The following is a 25,722-nucleotide window of genomic DNA, read 5'->3' as shown; positions in this document are numbered from 1 at the left end:
TCCGTTTCCTTGACAAAATAAACGAGGACTACGCAGATAAGATGATTAGATCCTTTTCCATGCAATAGGCCTAAAGTATGATTTCCCCTTCTTTTTCGCTTTACCAAGTTTTATTTCTTTCAAATCCAAACTTAATTGATTAAACATTGTTCTAAGAGCATACCCTCTGCCCTAACGAGTCGAATTACTTTTAAGTTTTAAACACATAAACGACTCAAAATGCAGACGAAATAAAAGTTTGCAACCAAAATGGAAACCCTGAACAAAAGCACTGCCATAAGTTTCCACTTAAGATCCAACTCTCGTTCCAAAGCGAACAACGAAAACGTACACATTTTGTCATTCTCACAGAATCAAGAGAAGAAGAGAAGCATACCGTCCAGTTGTGCGTCTTCGCCAACCGACTGGCAAGGGCACGTATACAGTAGGCAACATCCGCTCGGGGCCGCATCACTGATGTGGCCGCCAAGATTTCTGCAAAGAATTCATTACTTTAAAAAATTAAAACGAAATCCTGCAAAGCCAAACCAGGACCACCCAAACCGGGCTAATAAAGATACTCACTCCTGAGATGCCTCTCCTTCGGCGGGGACTCGACATGATTGGTAGCTTTGACGATCGCAACATCCACATCCTTCCATTACAAACAACAAGTAATTCCAAAATCAAGATCAAATCCACAAGAAAAACAGAATGATTTCTCATTGTTGTTCTTCAGAGAGTGAGACAGACGGGAAAAACAGTAAAAATTAAAACTTTTAGGAAAAAATGGAAAATATCGAAGGTGTAAATCGGGATAAAACCTTGAATTCGCTGTTAACTTTGGCAAGACCGACTTTGGTGGAATCTTTGATAGCGCCATAAGCCTTTCTCCATGTCTGAAGCGTAGCCATGTGTCAGTCTCCCCGTCGGCTTCTCTTTCCGTCGGCGGCGCTCCTCCCCTCTCCGTCGCCGATGATATCGCTCTCTCCCTCTCTCTGTCAACCTCTCTTCTTCTTCCTTCTTGTTCTTCTTACCTCTTCTTACGTGGAGGATCTCCCCTCCGTTTTCTCGCTTTCGGTATTTTCACTTTTTACAGCGCGAATGGAATTTATCAACTAACCCGTTCGGGAACGGGGAGGGTTGAAGCTTTGATTGAGGTGCTTTCAGTTTCACTAGCTACTACTTTACCGGAAAGCCAATTTTTGGCTGAACGAGGTCTTTCCAGAGTAGCACCACATAAAACTGTCGTGTGGGGCCCACCTCGTAAAGCCACAAGCCGCTGCGCGTGAGCTTGAAGTTCTGTCTGCGACTGCGAGCCTCTACTTTCCGTTTCCGGCCTTGTTGGCTTTTAGCGGCCCTCTTCCGGTCTTTTGCTCTGGCGTCAATGCGTCATGATAATTCCTTTTATAGACAGTAACGTCTTATAGACCATAGGTTTTGTATGCTAGAAGGCGGAAACCAAGCACAGAACCATTTGACCAGTAATCAGAACTTGTTTGATTGCTTGAGAGCAACCCGGTTGGATTGTGTTGTTCGTGGACTCAAGTGTCGGAGCGTTCTCATGAAATAATGTACCAAAATAGTACACGTGGCAAATCCGTGCTGCTTGTGAATTGCTAAACATTAAATTGGGTGTCACTGCTTTTAACTTTTATGGTGCAGAAGGAACCGTCTTTGGGACCAATCGCTTTGGACGCCTCTGTGACGACTGAACGTGAAACACCACGAGAAAGGAATTCTGTAAAGCACAAAAGGCATGTAGGTAAGTAGATCACGAAGTGTGAAGAAAGGAGGGCTCTCCATGGATCCCAACCAATTATATTAGTTCTAGTTTTGAAAGTGTTTGGAGGTATCTTTGTTTCATTGTCATTTTATAATGCAATTGTCCGTAACATTTGAAGGTGTTTTGGTTGCATTACCATTTTTTGAGAAAACGATTTTTAAGTATGTGTTTGATTTTATTTACGTTTTTTCATTAAATGTTTGTATTTTATTTGTTATAAAACCAATAAAGATAATAATTACAATCATTTATACAATTAGGCACCACTAGCCTCGTGAAAAATGCTTAACTGTTTGTAAAAGCTTTAAAAAATAATTTTCACAAATGATAGCCATGCATAAAAACCGAAGTCCACTTTTGTCATTCTCGATTCATACGAAAGAGCAATAGATGAGAATTGCTAAAGTAACACCTATGTAGCAGCATTTTATTGAATAAACGCCTATAGAACCAAACACCATGTAAGTTAGAGCCATGTCAACAATCATTCCTTGCAATGGTTGTTCAATGCAAAAATAAATAAATAAAATAAAATTGATGTTTCTCAAAGTGGCCTGTTTTCTGATAATCAATGTGTTTTCTTTTTAAAACAGCTAATCAAACAGCAGCTTTGACCATTGAAATCAAATCATTGAGGTTAGCTTCCATGTGGCACCATTTTCTCAAAAAATGACGATAGAACTAAAAACTACCATTGTAGTTTTAGCCTTATTAATATTTTGTCATTTTAAACCATTCATACACAAACTGATTATATAGTTAATAACATATAAAAATTTCGTGGTTCTCTTATGAGTTTTGTTATGTTTAATGTGAATGAAAGTCATAAGATAACTTTCGGTTAAAACGCATGTTTTGTCACCACATAAATAATTTACCATTTTAGTATATTTTTATTCAAATTATATTATCAAAAATAAATTTTTAAGTTATTATTATCATACATAATTATGGATCTAGAGTCTAGAGACTTAGGATAATCAGGTCTAATCGGGTTTGACCCAATTGTCCTAATTAATTAATTGGGACAATTCTAGAATCTAGAGACCTATCATATTAATGTTGCTCAATCCAAGGTGATGCATGAATTGAGGGGGGTAATCAGATAGTCCTTGCCAATAAGGCGGTGCCGAGGTGGAAGGAGGAACCACAGTTCAAGACTTGTGATCAAGAAATATGTCAGAGGCCCAAGGAGTTATCCCCAGGTAGGCACTCCAACGTTCAAGTCAGTAGGAGGTGGTGGATGGTTAGGCTGAGCAATAAGAGTGTTGGTCCGAGCAGAGTAACAATATGGATGTCAGAAGTCTAAATCCTTTACCTTGAGCGGGGACTGCCCCTTTATAGTTGAAGATCCGTGTCTTCGTCGGATTGGGCTTTTGGGGAAGAGTTTTATTCCTCGATGGAGTTATCTTCCTCTCTCCTCTTATTCGTAGTGTTTATCCGCGTGATGTGTAGCTGACGTGACTGAGAAGATAAGATGGAGGCCACAATAGTAGCATAGCTCGACCGAGCTAAGCCGACGTGGACGAGCTATGCCAATGTGGCCAAACTATACCAACGTGGTCGGGTTGACTGGGCGATGACTGGGCAGCCACATGCCTCTCAGGACCAGCTCATCCATGACCCGAACACATATGAAACTGATTAATAATAATTGATAATGGTACATTCTATCCCAAACCAAACCTGTCCCATTGACAACTCTAATGAAAATCTCATCACATAATTTATACACGAGTTGTGACCACATGAGAAACAAAAATGGAAATAACCCTACGACATTTTCAATTAAAAGTAGTCCAAATAAGACATTTTTGGGTCATTTACTAGAACACCCTCTATAGTTTCATGGATTCACTTAAACCTACCCTAAAATTTTTATTTTACTAAAATACCCTTCATATTTTGCAACATATTTATTTAATCAATCTTTTCATTAAGAAGTGTTTGTTTTTCATGTAAAAATAGTAATGTTATAACCTAAATTAAGTGGAAAATGTTAAAAGCAAGATCACATGACTGTTTATTAGAAGCAAAAATAGTATTTTTTATTTATATTATTTTAGCTATTGAATTTATTGAAATAGACATTAGGGTTAAAGCTGTCACGGCATCCCCAACCTTGGTGACAGCAAGATTTGATCTCAGGTCCGTAGTCAGAGATCCTACCCACTGTGCCACCATCAGTGGGTAGGATTTGATCTCAGGTCCGTTCAAATACAACTTAAAAAAACATTATTTTGGGTTATATCTGGCCAGTCGGACAGCAATTATACATGTCAAAACTATTTAAAATCTGTAAAGCAGAAAAAAAGACACCTAGGAAAGTAATCGCTGTGTGAAAAGTTCAGCACATTATACGTCACATGTCAAATTGGTAAATTTAGGTTTCATTTTTTACATACGCTTAAACCATTGGCCGGTGCTTTAATTGATTTAGACTAAAGAAAGAAAGATATCATAGTCTATTATCTTTATAGTCAGCATTTAGGTGAGGTTGAGGTTCAAAACACTGGTTGAGAACCAAGCTTTGACTCTGTATAGTATCTAGATCAGTTTATCAATGAACAGAAGAAGAATAAAATAAATTTTAGTGGAAGCAACCACAGCAATGATTTCAGTCCCATTCACATGTGCACATGCACTATATATATCAAATGAATAGATGGAATAATATATATATATATATATATATATATATATATATATTATTTTTTTGCCAAATTTCTTATAAAATATTGGTTTATATTTTATTTAATTAAAGAGAGATGAAGGAGGATATGGAATCTATATTTGGAGGGATGGATTCATATTCATTACTAATATCTAATTTTCCTTTTTCCTTTTTGATAGTTTATAAAGATCTGTTACAACTGGTCGCATGCATGCAACCACCAATAAAATGTAAGTAAAACAATGTTTAATGATTTTTTAGTTCAAATGTTAGTGTATTTATATTTAATTTGAATAGGGTAGACATAAATTGAACTTTTCACAAGTTATTTGGGATCAGTACATGAAAAACTTGATAATTTGTCCCAATCTAAAACACACTTTGAGCCGAGATAGAGCTCAATAAAACTCGGCTGCTAAAGCTCATGAGCCTAATCGCGTTTATATTATATGTAAATTTTTTAATTTTTACATGTATACATTTTTATTTTTATATAAACCTTGGCTCATTGTTAAGCTTAAACCAAGCCAAGCTCAAACATATAAGCTTTTAGTCAAGCCAAATCCAAACTCATATTTCTAGTTCAAATCAACTTCATACCAAAACTCAAGTTTCCTTTGCTTTTATTGAACCAAGTTCAAATGATCAAATATTCAGCTCAAATCCACCCCTAATTGGAGGGTCAAAGCATGCAACCACAACCATAGCATATTTTTCCTTATTATTGGGGCATATTTAAACAGGGCTTACAATTTTTGACATGATATGTGAACATAAGTCAAACACGATACAATGTTAGTGAGTTTGGATTTATCTTAATTGTTTTCATGTCAATCCATTTAACACAATTAATAAATGTGTCAATTTTGGATTAACCCCACTTGATTAGAAAATAATTTGTTCATAACCTGAAGTTTCAAATATTATATCATATATGAATATTTAATTTGGACAAAATACTATTATGGTAGATAAGTGTGACACTATGAATTTGTTTATGTAATGAATTATATATTGAATATTATTTTATTATTTAAATATATTTATTACTTAATTTAAATAAGTTAATAATCGTGCTGGTTCCATATTTGAGTTAAATGTGTCATTTAATAAATAATTAATAGATTAATTGTATTAATTCGTGTTGTGCAGATCCTGTTGTGTTATACATGTTACAAATAAATCAAATTTGTGTTTGAAAATTTAATACAAATAATTAAATGCAATATGTCCATATATACCCATATATCTAAATATTCATGACTCGACATGACGCAAATATGACATGAGGATACGAGCCTAAAAGCTCTTTTTATGGTATAGGCTGTATAGCTAATACTTAAAATAAAAAGATAAAAAAAAAAAGAAAAAGAAAAACTAATAAAAGGTGGGCCACAAATTGATACGAATATATCTAAAAAAACTGCTGAAGTGCATCATTCAGAACTTCCATATCATCCTTCCATGTGGCAAAAATAGAATATGTTATGTAGGGGGACCTACTTAAACAACAAATGAGATATTTTATCTTAGTATAGTTTTGGGTCGCGGGGAACCGCCCAAATAGAATATGTCTTATGTGTAGTGCGTTAAGCCAGGTTGGTCGTAAATGACCAACTCGGGTCAGGGTTGAGTCCAATCAACTATTGCTGAGAGTTCCCAAAAACAAACATGTAGATTCTAGACAAGAAAGATCAAGAACTAGTGTGACAGGAGTGGGGTTTTTAATTTTTTATATGGCTTTTGATGGGTCGGGTGAAGAGTTGGCATTCCGTGAATGGCGGAGAATAGATACGCTTTCGGCCAAAAATGCAAAATTAGTTGGGAAGCACTTGGAGAAATGTTGTGCGAGTGTGTGGCATTTTGGAAGATATGAGCAATTGATGGATAGGATTAAACTGGACCAAATTCGAGGTAGGCCCCATGGAGATTGAGCTTAATCAGTGCAATGCCCGTTCGAACAGTTTTTAGAGTCTTTCATTGAGAATATCTATGCAAGTATGTGATTTATTTATGGGGAGATATTTCCAATGCAAGATTAGAAGAAGCTGTTGGAATGGTGTGAGCATCAGCTTGCACTCAAATTCGGCTCCATATTATCTTTTGGATTTTATGTACTTGCTGGTTGCCACATCCAAAATCTACGTGGAGTGTATTATATTAGAGATGTTTGATTGAAATTTGGAATATAAAGGTTAAAAATATATGAATATGATTTTAAGAGATGTATGAGAATATCTATTGAATCTATAGGTAAGGTTCAAAGTATCGATACGTATCATGCTGATGACTTCTCGATACGCCCCTCTAGGTGTTGTATCGGGTTAAACTATGGTTCAGAGAGAAGTCGGGCCTTAAACCGATTCCTTTGAACCGATTTCAAAAAATAAATAAGACCTAAAAAAAGTACCAATACAGGTCGATATGCCGACGTTTGAACCTTGTCTATATGGATATGAATATAATAAAGACATTAGGTCACATGATAGTTACCTAGAGGTGTAAATCGGGTCAAGCCACGGGCAGCATGATTGTATGGGCAGATAGGCCGTGTCGGGCTTGGGGTTTCAAGTCTATGGGCCAGGCCGGCATTGGCCCGCACTATCGTGTTATTCCGCCCATGGCCCATATATATATTATATTATATATAATATAATAATATAGTGTATAATATATTAATAAAATAAACAAGTTTTTTCAATTTTATTATACTATTTTGTTTAATTATTGTATGTATAAGCAATTGTATACATCAAAATTCATATAATATTAAAAATATAAGTTTCTTTTTTCAAATAAATAACTTTGGCCCAATCCACGGCTCGACCCATAGACCAGCCTGGCATGGACTTGCACGGGTTTGGGTCGTGGGCCGTGCCGGGCTGACCCCCAAAATATCATAGGGGAGGGAGACACAACCCATGCTGGCTCAACATGGCTCGTTTTACACCTCTATTAGCTACCAAAACGTGTATGAAGTCCAAAAAACTGCATCAATTACATTATAGTTGAAAAGGTAATAAATAATGTATAAATATATAGGAAAAAATATATTTCAACAATTTATGTGAAGTATGAATTATTGGGATATATTTAGGAAATATGCAAAATTGTTGAAGAAATGCTATTTTAATAACTAAATAATTGTTCTATCTCTTAACTTTGTGGTTGATGTAATACCAATAATTAAAAGTCCTTAAAAGTGTCTAAAAAATTTCATGTAAATTTAAAATGTGTCATTTTGGATAATAGTTATAATATGGTGAGGTGGTAATATTTCTCACCAGTCATATAAGCCACCTGGGTTTGATTCTCACTCGTTGAATTCTTTTTGTATATTTCAAGAAGAGTTAGAGATATATTTGAAATTTGAATAGGAATTTATTACAAAAATAAGCATTAAAAACATTATTGATTTGTATTGGATTTAAATTTGTCATAAATGACAGAGTTAGCATCAAATAAGGGCATGATTTGAATTTAAAATTGTCTTAAACAATGAATTAATCAAAGTCAGTTAGATAAATTGTCCACAATGCAACCTAATAATTATACATGGTTCACATAAGATTTGCATAGCACTTTACAAATTCCCTCTCACACAATCTATTTATTTTATTTAGTAGGTTAGCCTTCAGTTTGTTGATGGGCATTGTTCTTTATCCTTCTTGTTACATTTTGAGGTTGTTTTAGCTGATGCGGACAAGCACTAGATGAAAACTCGTTGACGAGTTGAGATGTCTAATGGCCTGCAAATATAATGTCAAAGCCTCAAAGGCCCCCGGTGGTTATCGCAAGGAGAACTAAGTCAGTAACTGAAGTGTCGTGGTTGGCTAGGCCTAGATATTTAACATAAGTTGGCCGTAACCAAACAATCGAGCTGAAGAATAAGAGAGAGCAAGAGAGATCGGCTTCTATCAGGGCAATGAGTTTGGGGGCCATTGGTGTCAAGCTTCACGAAGTCCAAGTTGCATTGGTGTTCACCAGGGCGAATCCAGTGAGCCTGCCAATTCACGGGGAGCGTGCACCCTCCAATGAGAGGCGTGCACATCACCCTTTTTGAATCCAACAATTCCGTTGAAATTAAGTTTGGTTCACACTCCCGTTAAGCGAGTCAATCCGGTTCAACTGGTTAGAAAAATGACAAAATTAGATGAAACAAGTCTTTTTGCCTCTCATTCGATCGAACTCCCCTTTCTTCCATTTTCATTTTCATCCAAGTCCTAGCCCAAGAGCAAGAGACCACCGGTGGCAATTTCACCAAGCTCCGACGATGTAGAATCAACTGGCAGTAAGCATTTCTTCTTCTCCTCCCCCTTCCAGCCCTGTTATCCTTCTTCCTTGATATCTTCCTCCATCCTCTTCTTCTACAAGGAGACTATTGACGGCGATTTCACTGTTTCACCGAGCTCCCACCTTCAACTTCATGATTCTCACTATATTGTATAGAATAACCTAGAAGAGCTATCATTCATATGGCTCGGTTCCAACCTCCAACTTCATGATTCTCATTGCAGAGAATATCCTTTAAGAGCTATGATTCATATGGCATGCTTCCCTCCCACCTTCTATGTATACAGTTAAATTCAACCATCACAGTTGTTGTATAGGTAGCCCCTGAATATCAAGAGAGGTTTCCACGCTTATCATGTTGGTTCTTCATTTACATTGGTTACCAAGTTTTCTTGATATCATAGTTGGTTGTTTTGTGAAAAATGAATAAGTTACTGTTCAATGCACAAGACTGACAATAAATAACAGAGCACGCTTTACTACAATTCATATTATATATATTTAGTTCAACAAAAATCAAACATCAATCCATTTTTTGTTAACCAAAATAAACATCAATTTTTTTGGATCCGATCCCTATCCCAAATTCTAAAACTGGTAATGTAGGCCATGGAACTTGAACCACAACCAAGTGTTCCTTTAACATAAACGACACCTCTTCACCATCAATTAAACAAACTTTTGGTTTTTTTTTTTTTTTTTTGATGCAAACAACCTCATCTCTCCAGTTCCACTAACTCCAATTCGAACCAAACTTGTCTTGTCATCCTACTCCAGTGATTGAAGGGCACCACCAGTATTATGCTTGTCGACTAATCCAATAGGAGCAATTTGGATTTTGTTCGATAATAACTTCACCAGAGAAATTGTAAGAAGCTCGGAATTAAAAGGCTTCAATGAAATCTCTTTCTATTCACATGACTTCAAGGGCATCAACTTCTTTGCCCAGAACATATAAACAACAAACACTTGTACCCTTTCAATGAAAATCAGGTTCTTTCTGTTTTTTCATTCAATATCGTTTGGGTTCGTCGTAGCCGACACAACATGCGAAAACTCGGAAGCACAATTGTTCTTCGAGTTCCGCTAGGTGACATGCCATCAAAATTGGAAGGCAATTGCTCTTGGAGCTCGATGAAATAGTGAAATCACAGTTGGTGGTCTCCTGCCAAAAGAAAAGGAAGAAGATATTAACAAAGATGAATGATAGGGTTGAAAGAAAAAGGAGAAGAAAGGATGTTTACCACCGGTTGACTACATGCCGTTGGAGCTCCGTGAAATAGTGAAATTGCCAGTGGTCTGTTGCTGGAAGAAGAGAAAGGAATAAGATATTAACAAAGAGGAATAATAGGGTTGGAAGGATAATGAGAAAAAGAGATTCAGTTGCTTCTTATCACTAGTTGGCTCCATATCAAAGCTCGGTGAAATCACTGTCGGTGGTCTGCTCTTGGGCTAGGGCCTGGGTGAAAATGAAAGTGGGGGAAGGGGAATTAAAATGAACGAGAGGAAAAAAGGCTTTTTATAGGTGGTTTTGTCTCTTCCCAATTGATTGAAGCAGATTGACTCATCTAACAGGAGCGTGAATCGAACTTAACATTAATAGTCAGTTTGGTTGTTGAGAAGGGATGGGATGAGAAGGGAAATTTTTTTTTTTCATTTTGGCATTCTGGTATTTGATTGCTGAGAAGGGAAAATTACTGTTCATCATCTTCCTTTGAACTCAAACCAGTGGCGTGGACGAGGTGAGTTTCAATCTCCCCCCTTATTGGTAAAAGAAGAATGCCCAGAAAAATCTGAGATGCTAAAACTGAGATCCATACCTTGATGAAGTTATTGATCTCCCTGCCCATTTTCTCTCTCTCTCTCTCACACACACACACATTCTCTCTCTGTGCTACAGGTTCTGATCTCCTCTGGATTTTTGCCTATTACTTTGCTAGTTTTCTTTGCTTTTGAGATGGAGCTGATGCGAGGATGTTCAGTTTGGGGGTCGGAAATTGGTTAATGGCATTCCTGACCGTTGGTTTTGGCATTAGAATGGTGTTCGACGGAACGCATTTGGGGGTCGGAAACCTGGCCGTCAATTGAAATGGTGGGTGAGTCACGGTGGCTGCCGGGAGTTCAATCCAATGTTGTTCTCGATGGTTAGGCAACCATTTGGTGTTTAGAGGCATGTTCAGTTTGGTGTTGAGTCGCGAGTTTTTCTTATCTCACCGGGGTCTCATCACCCCTCATCCCAGTTTTTAAGAAGTGATATCCCATCTTTTCTCGTGCCATTCCATCAAACAAACATGGGTTTCAAAGAATCAAACCCGAGTATTCTATATTTTTCATCCGCGTCGCAACAACCAAACATACTAATGGAATTGTTGGATTTAAAAAGGGTAACATGCACACCTCCCATTAGAGGGTGCATGCTCCCTCACTGAATTCGAGCTTAGTATTCACCATGTGTCCTTATCCACCTAAGACATGTGATGCCTGCCAACGTTGGCCTATAGGTCAAATGGGGGGCACACCACGTTGATATAGTGTCACTCATCCAAGGTGGGGGTACATATTGGTCCTCGGATCAACCAAATATACTCTTTGGATTGGTCAATGTGGTGGATAACTTGGGTCCAAGTTTCACCCTCATCACTTTTCTTGTCCTTTCTTGCTGATTATAATTTTGTCAACTATATTTTGAGCATTTTATTAATGAAATTTTCCTTTCAAGGATTGAAAAAAAACATTTTTTTTGTTATGAATATAGTTGGATGGTGTAGATTTTTTGCACAAATGGGTTTGTTTGGGGATCAATCGTGTTGCCAAGTAGGAGATTCTCGGATTTTTTTTTTTGGACCTCTTTATTAGGTGTGAGTTCGGATTAGTTGAACTTAGGGATTGTTCGTTTCCTCTTAAAAGGAATCTTTTAACTTTAAGAGAAAAATGGTTGTTTGTTTCTTCTTATTTCTCTCTTAAAGTGCAATTGATGAAGCGCGATCTGACCGGTCTTAGCTGTCAATGACCTTGCTTCTGAACTGAATACCAGGGAACCTGAAACGAAGGAGATGAGGAAGCTCCGGGGGGAACCTGGTGTAACGGCTCCGAAGCTTAAGTTAGAATCATTCAAAAGCAAGATAAAACCAGATAGCGCAAAGTTTGCATACCTTGTTTGTTGGGGGCAGGGGGCTCTTATAATCACTTCGCGCACTCGCTCTAAAGCCCTTGTCAGGTCGGGTATGATTACCCTTGCGTTTGTCAATTCGGCCATCGTCCTTTCTGCTGGGACAGAACCGTCACTGCCTAACCGTCTCTCTAACTGGAGATGGCGGTGTCAGTGGCGGTGGCAGGTGGCCGTTTAGAGTGCGGCCGCCAAGCGTCAGATCCCAAGTTAGTTAGGTGCGGCGCCCAAAAGGTGATGCGGAGTGGTGAGCGAGGCGAAGTCTTGAGTTCAAAGGTATCTATAGGGCAGGTCAGTTCGGCGAGGTGTATCCCGAACTGTTACAAGGCAGGCCAGTTCGGCGAGGTATATCCCGAGCTGTTACAAGGTTGGCCAATTCGACGAGGTATATCCCGAACTGTTACAAGGCTGGCCAGTTCGGCGAGGTCTATCCCGAACTGAAGGTAGGCCAGTTCGGATTACTTTCTGGTTTTGGGCCAAGGGTGAGTTCGGGCCCCCAGTAGGGAGTTCGGTCCGCTGGTGTCTCCCCTTGGTGCTCACGCCTTAGGCTGGCCTTTTTGTCGAGCTGTTGTTTCTACCACGTGTCGCATAACTGTGAGGACAGGCCAAATCCTCCTTCATCAATTGCCCCCCACTCCTCGCGCCAAGGGTCTTGCCCTGGTGCAGGGAGTTTCGCGAGGTGGTAGGTGGATTTGTCCCGTCCTTCGAATCTTGACTGCGCGAGTTGCTTTTGCCAGGATTCTTCGGTTTCTGAGAAGGCGGGAAACGTGCCTACTAATAAATGTTGATGGTTGTGACAGCATGCGTTTTAAATTTCAAAAATTCGCGCCTCTGGGACGTGACAACGGGTCATTCAAACTTGAAAAAAGCGTGCCACTATTGTACATGCGCGGGCGGCTGTCAGGGAGACGTGTTGGCGCGACGTCGGTTTCAAGAAGGTGTGCGCTGACGTTTCGCTCTTTTCGGAAAGACGTGCGCCAATCACATCTCGACCTCATGGGACGTGCGGTCAGTGCAAATGTGGGTCGTCGGATCGTCTTTGATCTGCACGGTCAGTTCTTGGTTACTGTAGCTATAAATTGTGGGGGACCCCAATCGATTTGCCACTTCTGCGGTTTGCCTACTGAGCTCGCGTCCAACTTTTCAGCTCGCGTCCAAGTTTTTTCAGCTCGCGTCTAGGTTGGTTACATAGCCTCCAAGGTTTTTTGGCTTGCACCCGTCTCCGGAGCCTTCAAAACTTTCTTCCGGTGAGTACCTTCTGGAATCCACCTCTTTTCCTCAATGTCTAGTTTTGATAGCTCAGACGACTCTTCAAGTAGGACTGACGTAGATTCTACAAACTGAGCCATATCCCCCGACTGCCTCAGTGATCCTGAGGTGGAACTCGAGGACTATGAACCAGTAGGCCGAGCCGCTTCGGGCAGTTTGGCGTCTACCTCTCGCCGAGGTCGGGTGCTAGACAGGTTTGGTCCCTCGACCATGACGCCTGAGAGGCTTTAATCTATACTTATGTCTTACAATCTTCCTAGGGGGTATACATATTTTATTCCTTCGGGTAGTTTTCCTTGGGAACATGGTCCTGATGAGATCGTGATTTTTCGAGAGCAGCTCGCTGCGGGGTTGCGACTTCCTTTCCACCCCTTTCTCATCGAAATCATAAACCACTTCGGTGTCACCATTGGTCAACTTCATCCGAACTCTATTCGGAACATGGTGGGGACAGTTTCCCTTTTTTGAGAGCAGAATTTCCCCTTAGACTTAGAGATATTCTCCTCCATCTTAATGCTCAAGAGACAGGCGGGTTCTCTTCCTGGGGGAAGACGGGCGTATTACCTTTCTCCTCACCAGGGCTTTAAGCTTCTACACGATCTTCCTAATAAGGTCCCGACGTGGAAGCGGGACTACTTCGGTGTGCGAAGTGCACAAGGATGGCCCTTTCAGACCGGGTGGGGTGAGGCCGTTCCTGATTCAGGTGTTACTCTCGATAAAGAGACGGTGAAGGGCCTCCGGCAATGGGCACGACAAGGTTTAAAGTGCCATCACTACTTAACGGAGGCCAAGCTTATTGCGGCCGGCCTGAGTTCGGGTAGGTTTCTTGCTTGCTCTGTTCCTTCATTTTTTCTGATGTCGAACTCGTTTCTGCAGGTGTGATGGACGCGGAGAGAACTCGTGGGGGGCGTTTGTTCCAAGGTATGAAGAAGAGGAAGCGGGTCGCCAAGCGAACTCGTACCAAGCTGCCCCTGGATGAGGAGCCCCAAGTTCCAGACCACACGCTGGAGGATCTGCCTAGGGAGCCCGAGGTGACTCCACCGATGCATGAAACTACTGGGGTGCCTTACGCTAAGACCACTCATACGAGCACTCCTGCTAACTCTAGGTCTGCCCATACGCGGATTGGGCCCTCGGGTTCGGGAGCTCAAGGGGAGTTTAAGAGCGTGTTGATGCCGAACCATGCTCTTCAGAAGAGTAGGGAGACTACTTTCCCTGAGGAGATCGCGGCGTTGACCAATCTTCCTTTGAATCAGGTCGCCTGCCGCGCCGTAACACATGCTATGGTGGTAAGTCAGATTCCGTCTGCCTTTTTCATTTTCTATCGCTTTTGCTGTTATTGCTCACTTGTTTCTTTTGGTAGGTGAATTCTTCGATTCATGCCTTAGTAGCCCAAGTGGAGAGGAGCTTGCGACAGGCGCGAGCTGCTGAGGCTGCCGCCCATGCTACTGAAGAGGCTTTCCGTGCTGTAGAGGCGAATACCCGAGCTGCTGAGGCGGCCGCTTATGCTGCCGAAGAGGCTGCTCGCGTCGCAATGGCCAGGCAGGCAAGGTCTCAGCGTGATGCCAAGGCCATGGGGGTAGTTGTCAAGCACATGGCGGACTTAAAGTTGGATTTGCAGCATCAAGTCGAATATCTTCAGGAGGACATCAGGGAGAAAACACAGATATTTTCCCAAGGCATTGAAGACGCCAAGAAGAAGGCCGTTGAAGACTACATTGCCTCTCCGCATTTTGACGATCTGATGGTGGATTCTTACAGAAGGGGGTTCAAACTGAGCAGGTGGATGATCCGGAACACGTACCCCGACCTCGATGTTAGTGCCATATCCACTTCGCATATAACTCAGGAGATGGCCAATGCTGCTGATGGCGAGCCGGACTCTGAAGGAGAGGCAGGGCCTTTGGGTGTTGTTGAAGTGCCTTCTGATGGTGAAGAAGTAGCTCCGAGCATTTAAAGATATTCTCTTTTTTTTTTTTTTTTGTAAGTCCCTTCTGATGGCCAATGTACTCCTGTTTCTTGCAACGGAATAGATAATCTTTTTGCCCAAGTGTTCCTTTTCCCCGAACTGATTCTTTGTCGAACTGAATATGCCACTTTCTTGTCCGGGTTATTATACTTCCGCGACCTGTTTTGCCGCGAAGGCTTTTTGCAGCGAACTGATTTTTTGTCGAGCTAATAATATGCCCGACTTCTTTGCTTGTTTACGCCGAGGTTCCTCTTGGCTCTGCATCGTGGCCCATAGGACCTGATTTCGTCCACTTCGCTTGGCGGTTTATAGGTAGTATCGCCTTAAGTTCACGATGTTCCACGCTCGAGGTACTTGTTTGCCTTCCAAGGTTTTGAGTTCGTATGCCCCCCCGAGCGCTCTCTTTACTTTATAGGGCCCTTCCCAGTTTGGTCCAAGTTTGCCCATGCTGGGTTCGGGCACCATAATCTTACGAAGGACCAGGTCGCCGACTCGGAAGCTTCGTTGCTTTACTCTGGCATTGTAGTAGCGAGATACCTGCTGCTGGTATGCCGCTGTCCGGATGTGCGCGAGGTCCCTTACCTCGTCCAATAGGTCAAGGTTGGTACGTAACTCATCTCCGTTTGTCCGATCGTCGTATGTTTCTAGTCGCAATGTTGGTACTTCGATTTCCACCGGGATCACTGCTTCAATGCCGTAGGTGAGGTTGAAGGGGGTTTCTCCCATGGTGGTTTTTTCTGTAGTTCAGTGGGCCCACAAGACACTTGGTAGCTCTTCGGCCCACAATCCCTTAGCTCGATCCAGACGTGCTTTCAGTCCGCGCAGGATGGATCTATTCATTACTACCGTCTGACCATTTGCCTGCGGGGTGCGCGACTGATGTGAAGTTTTGCCGAATCCCCATGTTCTGGCACCACTCTGGGAACTTGATATCCTCGAACTGCTTGCCGTTGTCGGAAATTAGTACCCGAGGTAATCCGAAGCGACATACTATGTTCTTCCAAAAGAAGTTCTATACGTTTCGGGCCGTAATAGATGCCAGAGGTTCGACTTCTATCCACTTCGTAAAGTAATCTACTGCAACGACTAGGAATTTTCTTCCACCTGTTGCTGGTGGGAATGGCCCCAAGAGGTCGATGCCCCATTGTGCAAAGGGCCACGGGTTGGCGAGGTATTTGAGGTCGGAGGCAGGTTCATGGTGGATATTGGCGTTCTTCTGACACTTGTCGCATTTTCTGGCGAGTTCGACAGCTTATGCCTTCATCGTTGGCCAGTAGTATCCTTGTCGAAGTGCTTTTTGGGCGAGTGCTCTGCCCCCAAGTGTCCACCGCACAGGCCTTCATGAGTGTCGCGGAGTACAAACTCGGCTTCGGCAGGTCGCAGGCAACGCAAGTAGGGGAGCGTGTAGGACCGTCGGTATAACTGTTCGTCTATTATGACGTATTTGGCTGCATGGCGCTACACCTTTTGGCCGCATTGCGTTCTGCAGGGAGGGTTCCGTCTATCAAGAATCTCGCGAGTGGGTCGATCCAGCTCGGCTCTGCTTCCAGGATGGGAGCGACCTCCTCTGTCCCCCCGAGAATACTAGTCGAGGTAAGTCCTCTATGTACACGGTTCTCATGCTGTTGTGACTTGTGCTGGCTAACCGGGATAGAGCGTCGGCCTCAGTGTTCTCTGACCTCGGGATTTGCCTGATGAAGTGTGACTGGAAGTTGAGCAGGGCCTCTTTTACTTTTGCCAAATATGCGATCATGGAGAGCTCGCGTGCTTCATACTCGCCCGTAACTTGGTTGACCACGAGCTGGGAATCGCTGCAGATGACCAAGTGCTTTGCCTTTACCTTTCGCGCTAGGTCCAGCCCAGCTATCAGTGCTTCGTACTCTGCCTCGTTGTTGGATGCCGCGAACTCAAAGCGTAGTGCGTATTCTAATTTTGTGCCGCCCGGGCCGCATAAGACTATTCCAGCCCCGCTGCCTTGCTGGTTCGAGGAACCATCCATGTGAAGGATCCAGGGCTCCTCATCCCAGTTCGCGTTTCACCTGACCAGGAGAGATGTCACACTGGCTACTACTTCACGGGGTTCAGACTCTATTGGATCGGGAGCTCTGGGTTCGCCCGAACTAGGGACCTCGGGCTCGACCTGTAGGGCTTTTGTGACTGAAAGTGCACTCGGCGATAAAATCTGCCAAAGCTTGGGCCTTAATAGCAGTTCTTGGCTTGTACTGGAGGTCGTACTCGCTGAGTTCGATGGCCAATTTCGTCAGTCGACCGGAAACCTCGGGTTTGAGTAAAACATGTCTCAGAGGTTTGTCAGTCAAGACTATGACGGAGTGAGCCTGGAAGTAAGGGCGGAGTTTCCGAGATGCTGTCACCAGTGCGTATGCTAGCTTTTCTATCTGTGGGTACCTTGTCTCTGCTCCCTGCAAAATTTTACTAACATAATAGATGGGTCGCTGGACCCGGTCTGTTTCTTTTATTAGTACTGAACTGACCACCTCGTCGCTTGCCGAGAGGTACAATTCTAAGACCTCGCCCACCTCGGGCCGGGCTAAGGTCGGCACACTAGCGAGGTAACCTTTTAGCTCGTCAAACGCGAGCTGGCAGTCCTGGGTCCACTCGAACCCTTTGCCTTTGATTGCTTTGAAGAAAGGTAGGCAGCGGTCTGCTGATTTGGACATGAAGCGGCTTAGAGCGGCTATGCGGCCGTTTAGCTTCTGAACTTCTTTTACTTTCTGAGGTGGTCTCATATCTAGAACGGCTTTTATCTTGTTCGGGTTGGCCTCAATACCGCGCCGATTGACAATGTAGCCTAGGAATTTGCCTGAGGTGACGCCGAAGACACATTTGTTGGGGTTCAATTTCATGCTAAACTGACGTAGGATTTGGAAGACAGAATCTAAGTCTTGTATTAATTTTTGTGAAAAATGTGTCTTGACGACCATGTCGTCTACATAGCACTCTATCTTCGTGCCAATCAGGGGCCGAAACAGCCTATTTACAAGTCTTTGGAAGGTCGCCCCAGCATTTTTTAATCCGAAGGGCATGACCTTGTAGCAATATAGGCCGAACTCGGTTACTAAGCTGGTTTTCTCCTCATCGGATGGATCCATCCGGATTTGGTTGTAGCCCGAGTAGGCATCCAGGAAACTTAGCAACTCATGTCCCGAGGTCGCGTCCACTAGGCGGTCAATTATGGGGAGGGGGAAGCAATCTTTCGGGCAAGCTCGGTTCAGGTCGGTGTAGTCGACGCACATGTTCCACTTGCCGTTCGCCTTTTTTACCAGCACCGGGTTGGCCACCCAGCTTGGGTAATGGACTTCCCTTATGAAGTTTGCTGCGAGGAGCTTCTCGACCTCCTCGTCGACCGCCCTCCAGCGTTCTGGGGCTAAGTTGCGTTTCTTCTGTCTAACGGGTCTGACTAAAGGGTCAGTACTAAGTTAGTGAGTTATTAGGCCGGGGCTAATGCCGGTCATGTCAGCCGCGGACTAGGCAAAAATATATAAATTTTGAAGTAAAAAACTCACCAGTTCGGCTCGTAGGGGTTCCTCGACGGAAGCTCCGATCTGAAGTGTGCGAGCTGGGTCCGTAGCCGAAGTCAGGATTGCGACCGTTTCCTCTGTGGGCGAAGCTCGTTCCTCACCTTGCTCCGTAGGCCGCTCTAGTTCGAGGTCGTCGGGCGCCTTGGTTTTTCCCTTCAGGGCGGCAACATAACACTTGCGGGACTCGAGCTGGTCGCCCGCGCTACCCCCACACCGAAGTCCGTAGGGAACTTCATGGCCAAATAGTAGGTGGAGACCACCGCCCGTAGGATATGCGTGATCGGCCACCCTATTATGGCATTGTATGGGGAGGGGGTCGCAACCACCAGGAAATCATGGTTGAGTCTGACCGCACAAGGCCATGTGCTGACTTCCACAGGTACTGTTATTTTTTCCGAGGGGTCTGACTTCCTCTCCGCTGAAACCCACCAGGGGAGTGCTCGCGGGTTTCAGCTCGCTCCTCTGTAACTGTAGCTGGTCAAATGCTGACTTAAGGAGGATGTCCGCTGAGCTGCCCGAATCTACGAGTACGCGTCTGACCTCGAAGTCGCTGATCCTTAGTTTAATGACAAGCGCGTCATCATGGGGGTAGCAAACCCCTCGCGCGTCGTCCTCCGTGAAGAAGATTGGTTCTTTGGTCTTTGGTCTCTTTGGGGGTTCCGTTCCTCGAGGGCCGCTTCACGAACTGAAGTCTGGGCCGCTGCCGAGGTACACCCTGCTACCACCGAACCTCCCACAATTACATGGATGGTTCTCTGAACTGGCCTCTCTGCTGGAGGTTGTCGCTGCAACGGTTCGGCAGGTCTGCTGCTAGACTCGGGGGCATCCTTTTCGTGCTCCCCTTGCTGATCTGTCTTATTATTATTGTTGCGCTGTACAAAGTTTCTCAAGTATCCGTGACGGATGAGCCCCTCTATCTCGTCCCGGAGATTATTACACTGCTCGGTACTATGACCATGGTCTCTATGGAAACTACAATACAAATTCTTATTTCTCTCGTTCGGATTTCCTTTAGGCGAGGTGGCCACTTCACGTATAGGGCATCCTTGATCGTCATTAAGATCTCGGTCCGCCTTGTGTTTAACGGCGTGTAATCCGTCCGAACTGCTAGGGGAGCTCAGAATGACTGGTTTGGCTCCCGGGCCGGGTTTTTCCTGTCGACTGGGGTGGAGGGCTCGCATTCCCTCTTTCTTTTCTCGTTCCCGCCTTCGGTTCGTTGGTTGATTTCTTCCTCTGTCCTCATGAACTTGTCCGCGAGCTTGAGGAATTCGGCCACAGTTGCGGGCTGGTTAGCTACCATGTGCCATTTGAATTATTTGTGCGTTACCCCTCTTTTGGTCGCCACGAGTTGCACCACGGGGTCCAATCGCGGTATCTGCAAGCATGCTTCATTGAATCGCTTGATGTAGCCCCGGATGGATTCTCCTTCCCTTTGGACTACTCCAAAGATGCTTTCCTCTGTTCTGGGGCACCGTTGGCTGGTGACAAAGTGTGTGGTGAAGACCTGCACGAACTTGGCCCAACACTTTATCGACCCAGGGGCCCGGTTCCTGTACCAAGTGCGGGCTACCCCCCTAAGGGTGGTGGTGAAGGCCACACACATGCACGATTCGCTGGCCCTGGCGAGGTGCATTTGGGACTGGAAAGCGTCAACGTGGTCGTTGGGGTCGAAGGACCCGTCGTACTTGTCCAGAGGTGGGAGCTTGAAATTTCTGGGTAAGGGGACCGTCAGGAGTTCTGATGCGAGGGGGGAAGGGACCGAGAGAATCGGGACAGCTCCTACCTCGTCCGAGCTCGTCTCTTTTTTGCCTCTGAGCTCTGACAAGACACGGGTGGCGGTTCGGCGACTTCGCCGGTGCCTTCGTTGTTGAGTGGGCCTTGTACTGGTGCTGCTAACCTCCGTTTTCCGAGCTCGATGGGCCCAGAATGCTGGTAGTCTGCCGCCAGGGCGTCGAATCGGTTTTCCGTGAGCGGGAACTCGGGCTTGGAGCGCCGAGGTGCCGATCTCGCGGGCAAGGTTCCCGACCCGCCTGCGAGCTGCGAGGCGGTGATGATTTTTTTCTCTCTTCGGCCTGGGGACGAGGCCTGGTGTTAGGGGGTTCTGGGGCCGGGAGGCCTTTCCTTGGTGGAAGCGTCCATTCTGCGGGGAGGCCTTGATCGGCCTCGGAGCGGGGTGGCGAGGTGGAAGTAGTGGTTGGTTCAGTGGTAGTTGGGGGAACTGCTGTTGATAGTGATACTGAGAGATGTTGTGCAGCACTTGGTGCTGGTGAAGCTGGTGCTGCTGGAACTGTTGCATTTGGGCTTGCATTGCTCGCATGCACTGCATCAGGTCGTTCAACCGGTTTTGGCTGGCTGCTAGGGGGACGGCAGTTGGTTCAGTAAAGGTTGTATCAATAGGGGGGGAAAGGGGATGCTTGTGGCAGGAAGGTTTACGGGTGCCACTGCTTGTGGCGCATTCAAGCTGGGGATCCCATCCACCGAAAGGGGGATGGTGAACTGTCCAACGCACACCACGGGGACTTGAAGTTGTTCCTCGGTGGTGTTTGTCTCCGTGCCACGTCCGGCATTGCTGGAGGAGGCCATGAGTGTTGGGTTTTTTGAAGAAAAGGGGGTATGGAAGTTTGGAGGGAGGCTTTTTGAAGCTTTCCCACAGACGGTGCCAATTGATGAAGCGCGATCCGGCCGGTCTTAGTTGTCAACGACCTTGCTTCTGAACTGAATAGCAGGGAACTTGAAATGGAGGAGATGAGGAAGCTCCAGGGGGAACCCGGTGTAATGGCTTTGAAGCTTAAGTTAGAATCCTTCAAAAGCAAGATAATACCAGATAGCGCAAAGTTTGCATACCTTGTTTGTTGGGGGCAGGGGCTCTTATAATCACTTCGCGCACTCGCTCCGAGGCCCTTGTCAGGTCGGGTATGATTACCCTTGCGTTTGTCAATTCGGCTGTCGTTCTTTCTGCTGGTACAGAACCGTCACTGCCTAACCGTCTCTCTAACTGGAGATGGCGGTGTCAGTGGCGGTGGCAGGTGGCCGTTTAGAGTGCGGCCGCCAAGCGTCAGATCCCAAGTCAGTCAGGTGCGGCGCCCTCGGGCACGGACTTCCTCAGTGTTAGGCATGGTACGACTTGTTTGGATTTGGCGCCTAGAAGGTGATGCGGAGTGGTGAGCGAGGCGAAGTCTTGAGTTCGGAGGTATTTATAGGGCAGGTTAGTTCGGCGAGGTGTATCTCGAACTGTTACAAGGCTGGCCAGTTCGGCGAGGTATATCCCGAGATGTTACAAGGTTGGCCAGTTCGGCGAGGTATATCCCGAACTGTTACAAGGCTGGCCAGTTCGGCGAGGTCTATCCCGAACTGAAGGTAGGCCAGTTCGTATTACTTTCTGGTTTTGGGCCAAGGGTGATTTCGGGCCCCCAGTAGGGAGTTCGGTCCGCTGGTGTCTCCCCTTGGTGCTCACGCCTTAGGCTGGCCTTTTTTCCGAGCTGTTGTTTCTGCCACGTGTCGCATAACTGTGAGGTCGGGCCAAATCTTCCTTCATCAGCAATCATACAACTTTTTGTTTTCCAATGATACCCTAAAAGACAAATAAAAACTCTCATATATGGGGTCAAAATGGATATTTGATAATTTTCAGAATTCAGAATTCAAAACTACATCATCTGCATTCAGAGTTCAGAGGAAAGAAAAGTTCACAAATACCAATATATCTCTTAATGTAATTATTGCACTTTAGATGTCAACTTTCAAAGCAAATGAATAGGCCCTTAAAGGATGTATTAGCGGAGATCGACTTCTATCAAGGTAAACCTGTTCCCACACCATTCTAACAACCTTTTGCAACCTCGCATTGGAAATATCTCCCCATAAAATAAAGCAAGTACGGAAATATTCTCAATGCAAGGCAGTAAAAATTACTCGAACGGGTTTTGCCCTGATTGAAGCCAAACTCGTATTAGCGGCTGTTCAACCGTGCTCCACAATCACTTCTATCTCTCACTTTGTATGAATGGTCGGTGTGCGGCTTATTATTGGTCAAACTATCCCTAACACAGCCATCAAGTGCAAACTCCGAATTGTCTAGATGACCCAATTATGAACTTATGTCTTCGGGTATTTACACCATTGTTGCCAATTGGCTCAAACTAGCTAGAAAAACTTAAATGCTCATTTGGTCATGGTTTTACTAATTAATTGGCGGGTTTAACTCATTTAAAGCTGAATACCATGAGAAAAATTTAACTGTCCACGATTAACAATTTGTACACTCAATAGGACTCTTCTTGCGTTACACATTGGTTACTCTTTATGGTTCATACCAAGTCTGTAAAGTATATATATATATCTATATATATATATATATATATATATATATATAAAAGCAACCAAAACAAATCAATCCCCACTAGATACCCCCATAAAGATAGAAATAATAACCTAGAACAACTGAGCATCAGGAGTGTCATCAAGCAAGACCTCTACAATTGACATCAATGAAGAAATCACCAGCAAACGAAGGTTATAATCCTTCAATAGATACCACAAAGCCATTGGAGACTCCCGAAACAGTGAAATACAACCAAAACCTGAAACACCTATTGACAACCATAAAGAGAAAAAAATAAACTAAATCTAAACACACCAAAGGCCCTGGACAAAATAAAAAATTTTAGATGAAAGGGTTTGGGCCCACATCCACATTCACTACAGAGGAATGGCCAATATTAGAGGCTGACCCAGCCCTATCACCAACAGAGTTATGAGAATATGAAATTTGGTACGAGCTTTGCCACTTGATATTCAAATTGCTTGTCATCACTTGGATCAATATGAGCTTTTTTTGTGGGCCCAATATCAAACAAGATGCATGTCCGCTTGTGGTTGCCTTTATTAATGGAAACCATATCAACTGAAATATCGTATTGACCAGTTTCCAAATCTTTTATAGTCACTGATGATTCCATAAACTTAAGGAGCAGCAAATCAGAAACGTCATTAGGGCAGTCACCTTCCTTATCGGCATTAGGGTTTCCTTTTCACACTTTCCACAACCACTGGAATTTTAATTTTAGTTACCAACTCCGGTGGGAGTGGGGCTTGCATATAGGGGTGGATTCGAGTCAAGCCAATCCAAATAGCAAGTAATTCAAGTTTAGCTCGCCAAGACAGGAGGTTTGAATTCGAGATCAAGCTTGGTTCGAAATAGAAACTTGAGCTCGAGCTCGACTGTGAATTAAATGTTTTATAAAAGTAAAAAATTATATATATAAATTTATTTTTATTTGATATTTAAAAATAAACAATTAAAATAATTAGTTATTATTATTATATATAAAAAATAAAAAAATTATGTAATATGTTTATTGTATATTATATATAATATAAAGATATTATGTATGTATATATGTATGCATATATATAAAAGCTTGCAAAGCCCAACAGAATCCCTTGAGTTTCCAAGCCCAACTAAATCCCTTGAGGTACTTGTATCTATCTAATTGAAACAAACTAGGATAATCCTAATCCTATCTTAGGATAAGAATTATCCTAGATAAACCTTAGCTAACCTTGTTAGTCCCTATCTCTTGGGTGCTTATCTTTGTACATTCCTCATGAAGGTAGATTCGGCCCTCCACTAACATCATGACACATGGCATCTCAGAACAACTAGGTGACACTCAGAACCACCTAGGTGACAACTTGTCTTAGCCAAAATGATGGAGTCCCAATTAGTGACTTGGTAGTGTCGCCGACTTGGCGACCTGCCTTTGGTGCCAACCTGGCGACATGCCTCTGGTGCCGACATGGCAGCCTGCCTTTAGCGCTGACCTCGTGACCTGCCTCTGGCGCCGACCTGGCGACTTGCCTCTGGTGCTGACCTGGCGACCTGCCTCTAGCGCCAACCTGGTGACCTACCTCCACCGTCAATTTGGTGATCTGCCTCTGGTGCCGATTTGGCAACCTGCCTCCACCGCCGATTTGGCGACCCGCTTCTAGCGCCAACCTGGCGACCTATGAGACGTGCTCACAGTCGATTCCTGCATCACTCCCGGGTCTCTCGGAAGTCAGTTCTCACACTGAATGCTTTGGGAGAAATCGAGTAAGGTGCAAAGATTGGCTTACGTGCACGACTACCTCTAAGGACTTAGGAGCAGTTAGGCACGTCCTCCTGGAGATCCCGGACGTGTTGCATGACGCTCACGCTAAACAATGCCTATATAAAGGCCCTACCTCCAACCCCAGGGGGGAGATGCGCAATTTAGTTCTCGCAGTTCTCCAGCTCTCTCACATTCAGCTATCTTAAAATCTCTGATTCGCTAACTTAAGCATCAGAGTGCCCACCCCGGGTAAGGCAACCCGAGCACTCTGACACTGTGTCCTTGCAGGTCACATCAGAGCCACCTCTCTAGCTCGTCACCACTCAGCTAGACATCAGAGCCACTTCTCCAACTCGTCACCATTCAGTTAGGTGTTAGAGCCACCTCTTTAGCTCGTCACCATTCAGTTAGGCGTTAGAGCCACCTCTTCAGCTCGTCACCATTCAGCTAGGCGTCCAAGCCACCTTCCAGGTAAGAACCATTTAGCCAGGCATCCAAGCCACATTCAAGGTAGGGATTATTCAGTCAGGTGTCCAAGCCACCTTCCAGGTAGGAACCATTCGGCCAAGCATCCAAGCTACATTCCAGGTAGGGATTATTTAGCCAGGCATCCGAGTCACCTATCGACCGGGAGCTGTCGAAATGCGTTTCATCAGTTTCCATTCAATCAATCTCTATATCTATAAATAGAGTGGCATTCGGCCCTAGCAAGATAGGTTTATCAAATTATTCTTCCAACTTATCTCTTCTCTTAAATCTCTATTTTGTTATTTTGTTATTATTCTTTCTCTACTTTAACTTGGTAAGCTTCACAAACTAAGCTCGAATAGTTCATGAAAAGCTCGACTTTTTATCACCCCTACTTATTGATAATTAATTGCCAACAGTGACAATTTTGTTTAGTAAAATTGAAAACAAGCTACTTTGTACATAGGTTGTGTACATTTGTCTCTCC

The 25,722-nt window shown here is 44.0% G+C and overlaps 1 protein-coding gene and 1 long non-coding RNA gene across 2 annotated transcripts in view; both read right to left on the bottom strand.

The window, feature by feature from the left end:
• LOC148855146 (putative clathrin assembly protein At2g01600) overlaps nt 1-1,358 on the bottom strand; it is a 39,082-nt gene extending 37,724 nt beyond the window's left edge. The window contains exons 1-3 of the mRNA XM_088986489.1: nt 804-1,358; nt 565-634; nt 377-474 (exon numbers count right to left, since the gene is read on the bottom strand). Of these exons, the coding sequence (XP_088842615.1) occupies nt 377-474; nt 565-634; nt 804-893 (258 nt within the window). The 5' untranslated portion in view covers nt 894-1,358. The remainder of the gene's footprint in view (nt 1-376; nt 475-564; nt 635-803) is intronic.
• A 7,829-nt stretch (nt 1,359-9,187) lies between these two features.
• LOC148855145 (uncharacterized) lies at nt 9,188-10,680 on the bottom strand. Its single transcript, XR_016094798.1, has 3 exons — nt 10,553-10,680; nt 9,977-10,037; nt 9,188-9,897 (listed from the first exon to the last, which is right to left on the bottom strand). It is a non-coding gene; the product is annotated as an uncharacterized LOC148855145 (long non-coding RNA).
• Nucleotides 10,681-25,722: the final 15,042 nt, after the last annotated feature.

Source organism: Nelumbo lutea, chromosome 4 (assembly GCF_056320005.1).
Source record: "Nelumbo lutea isolate HS-2025 chromosome 4, American lotus-T2T, whole genome shotgun sequence".
Lineage (NCBI taxonomy): Eukaryota > Viridiplantae > Streptophyta > Magnoliopsida > Proteales > Nelumbonaceae > Nelumbo > Nelumbo lutea.
This window is presented reverse-complemented; position numbering and strand designations above follow the sequence as displayed.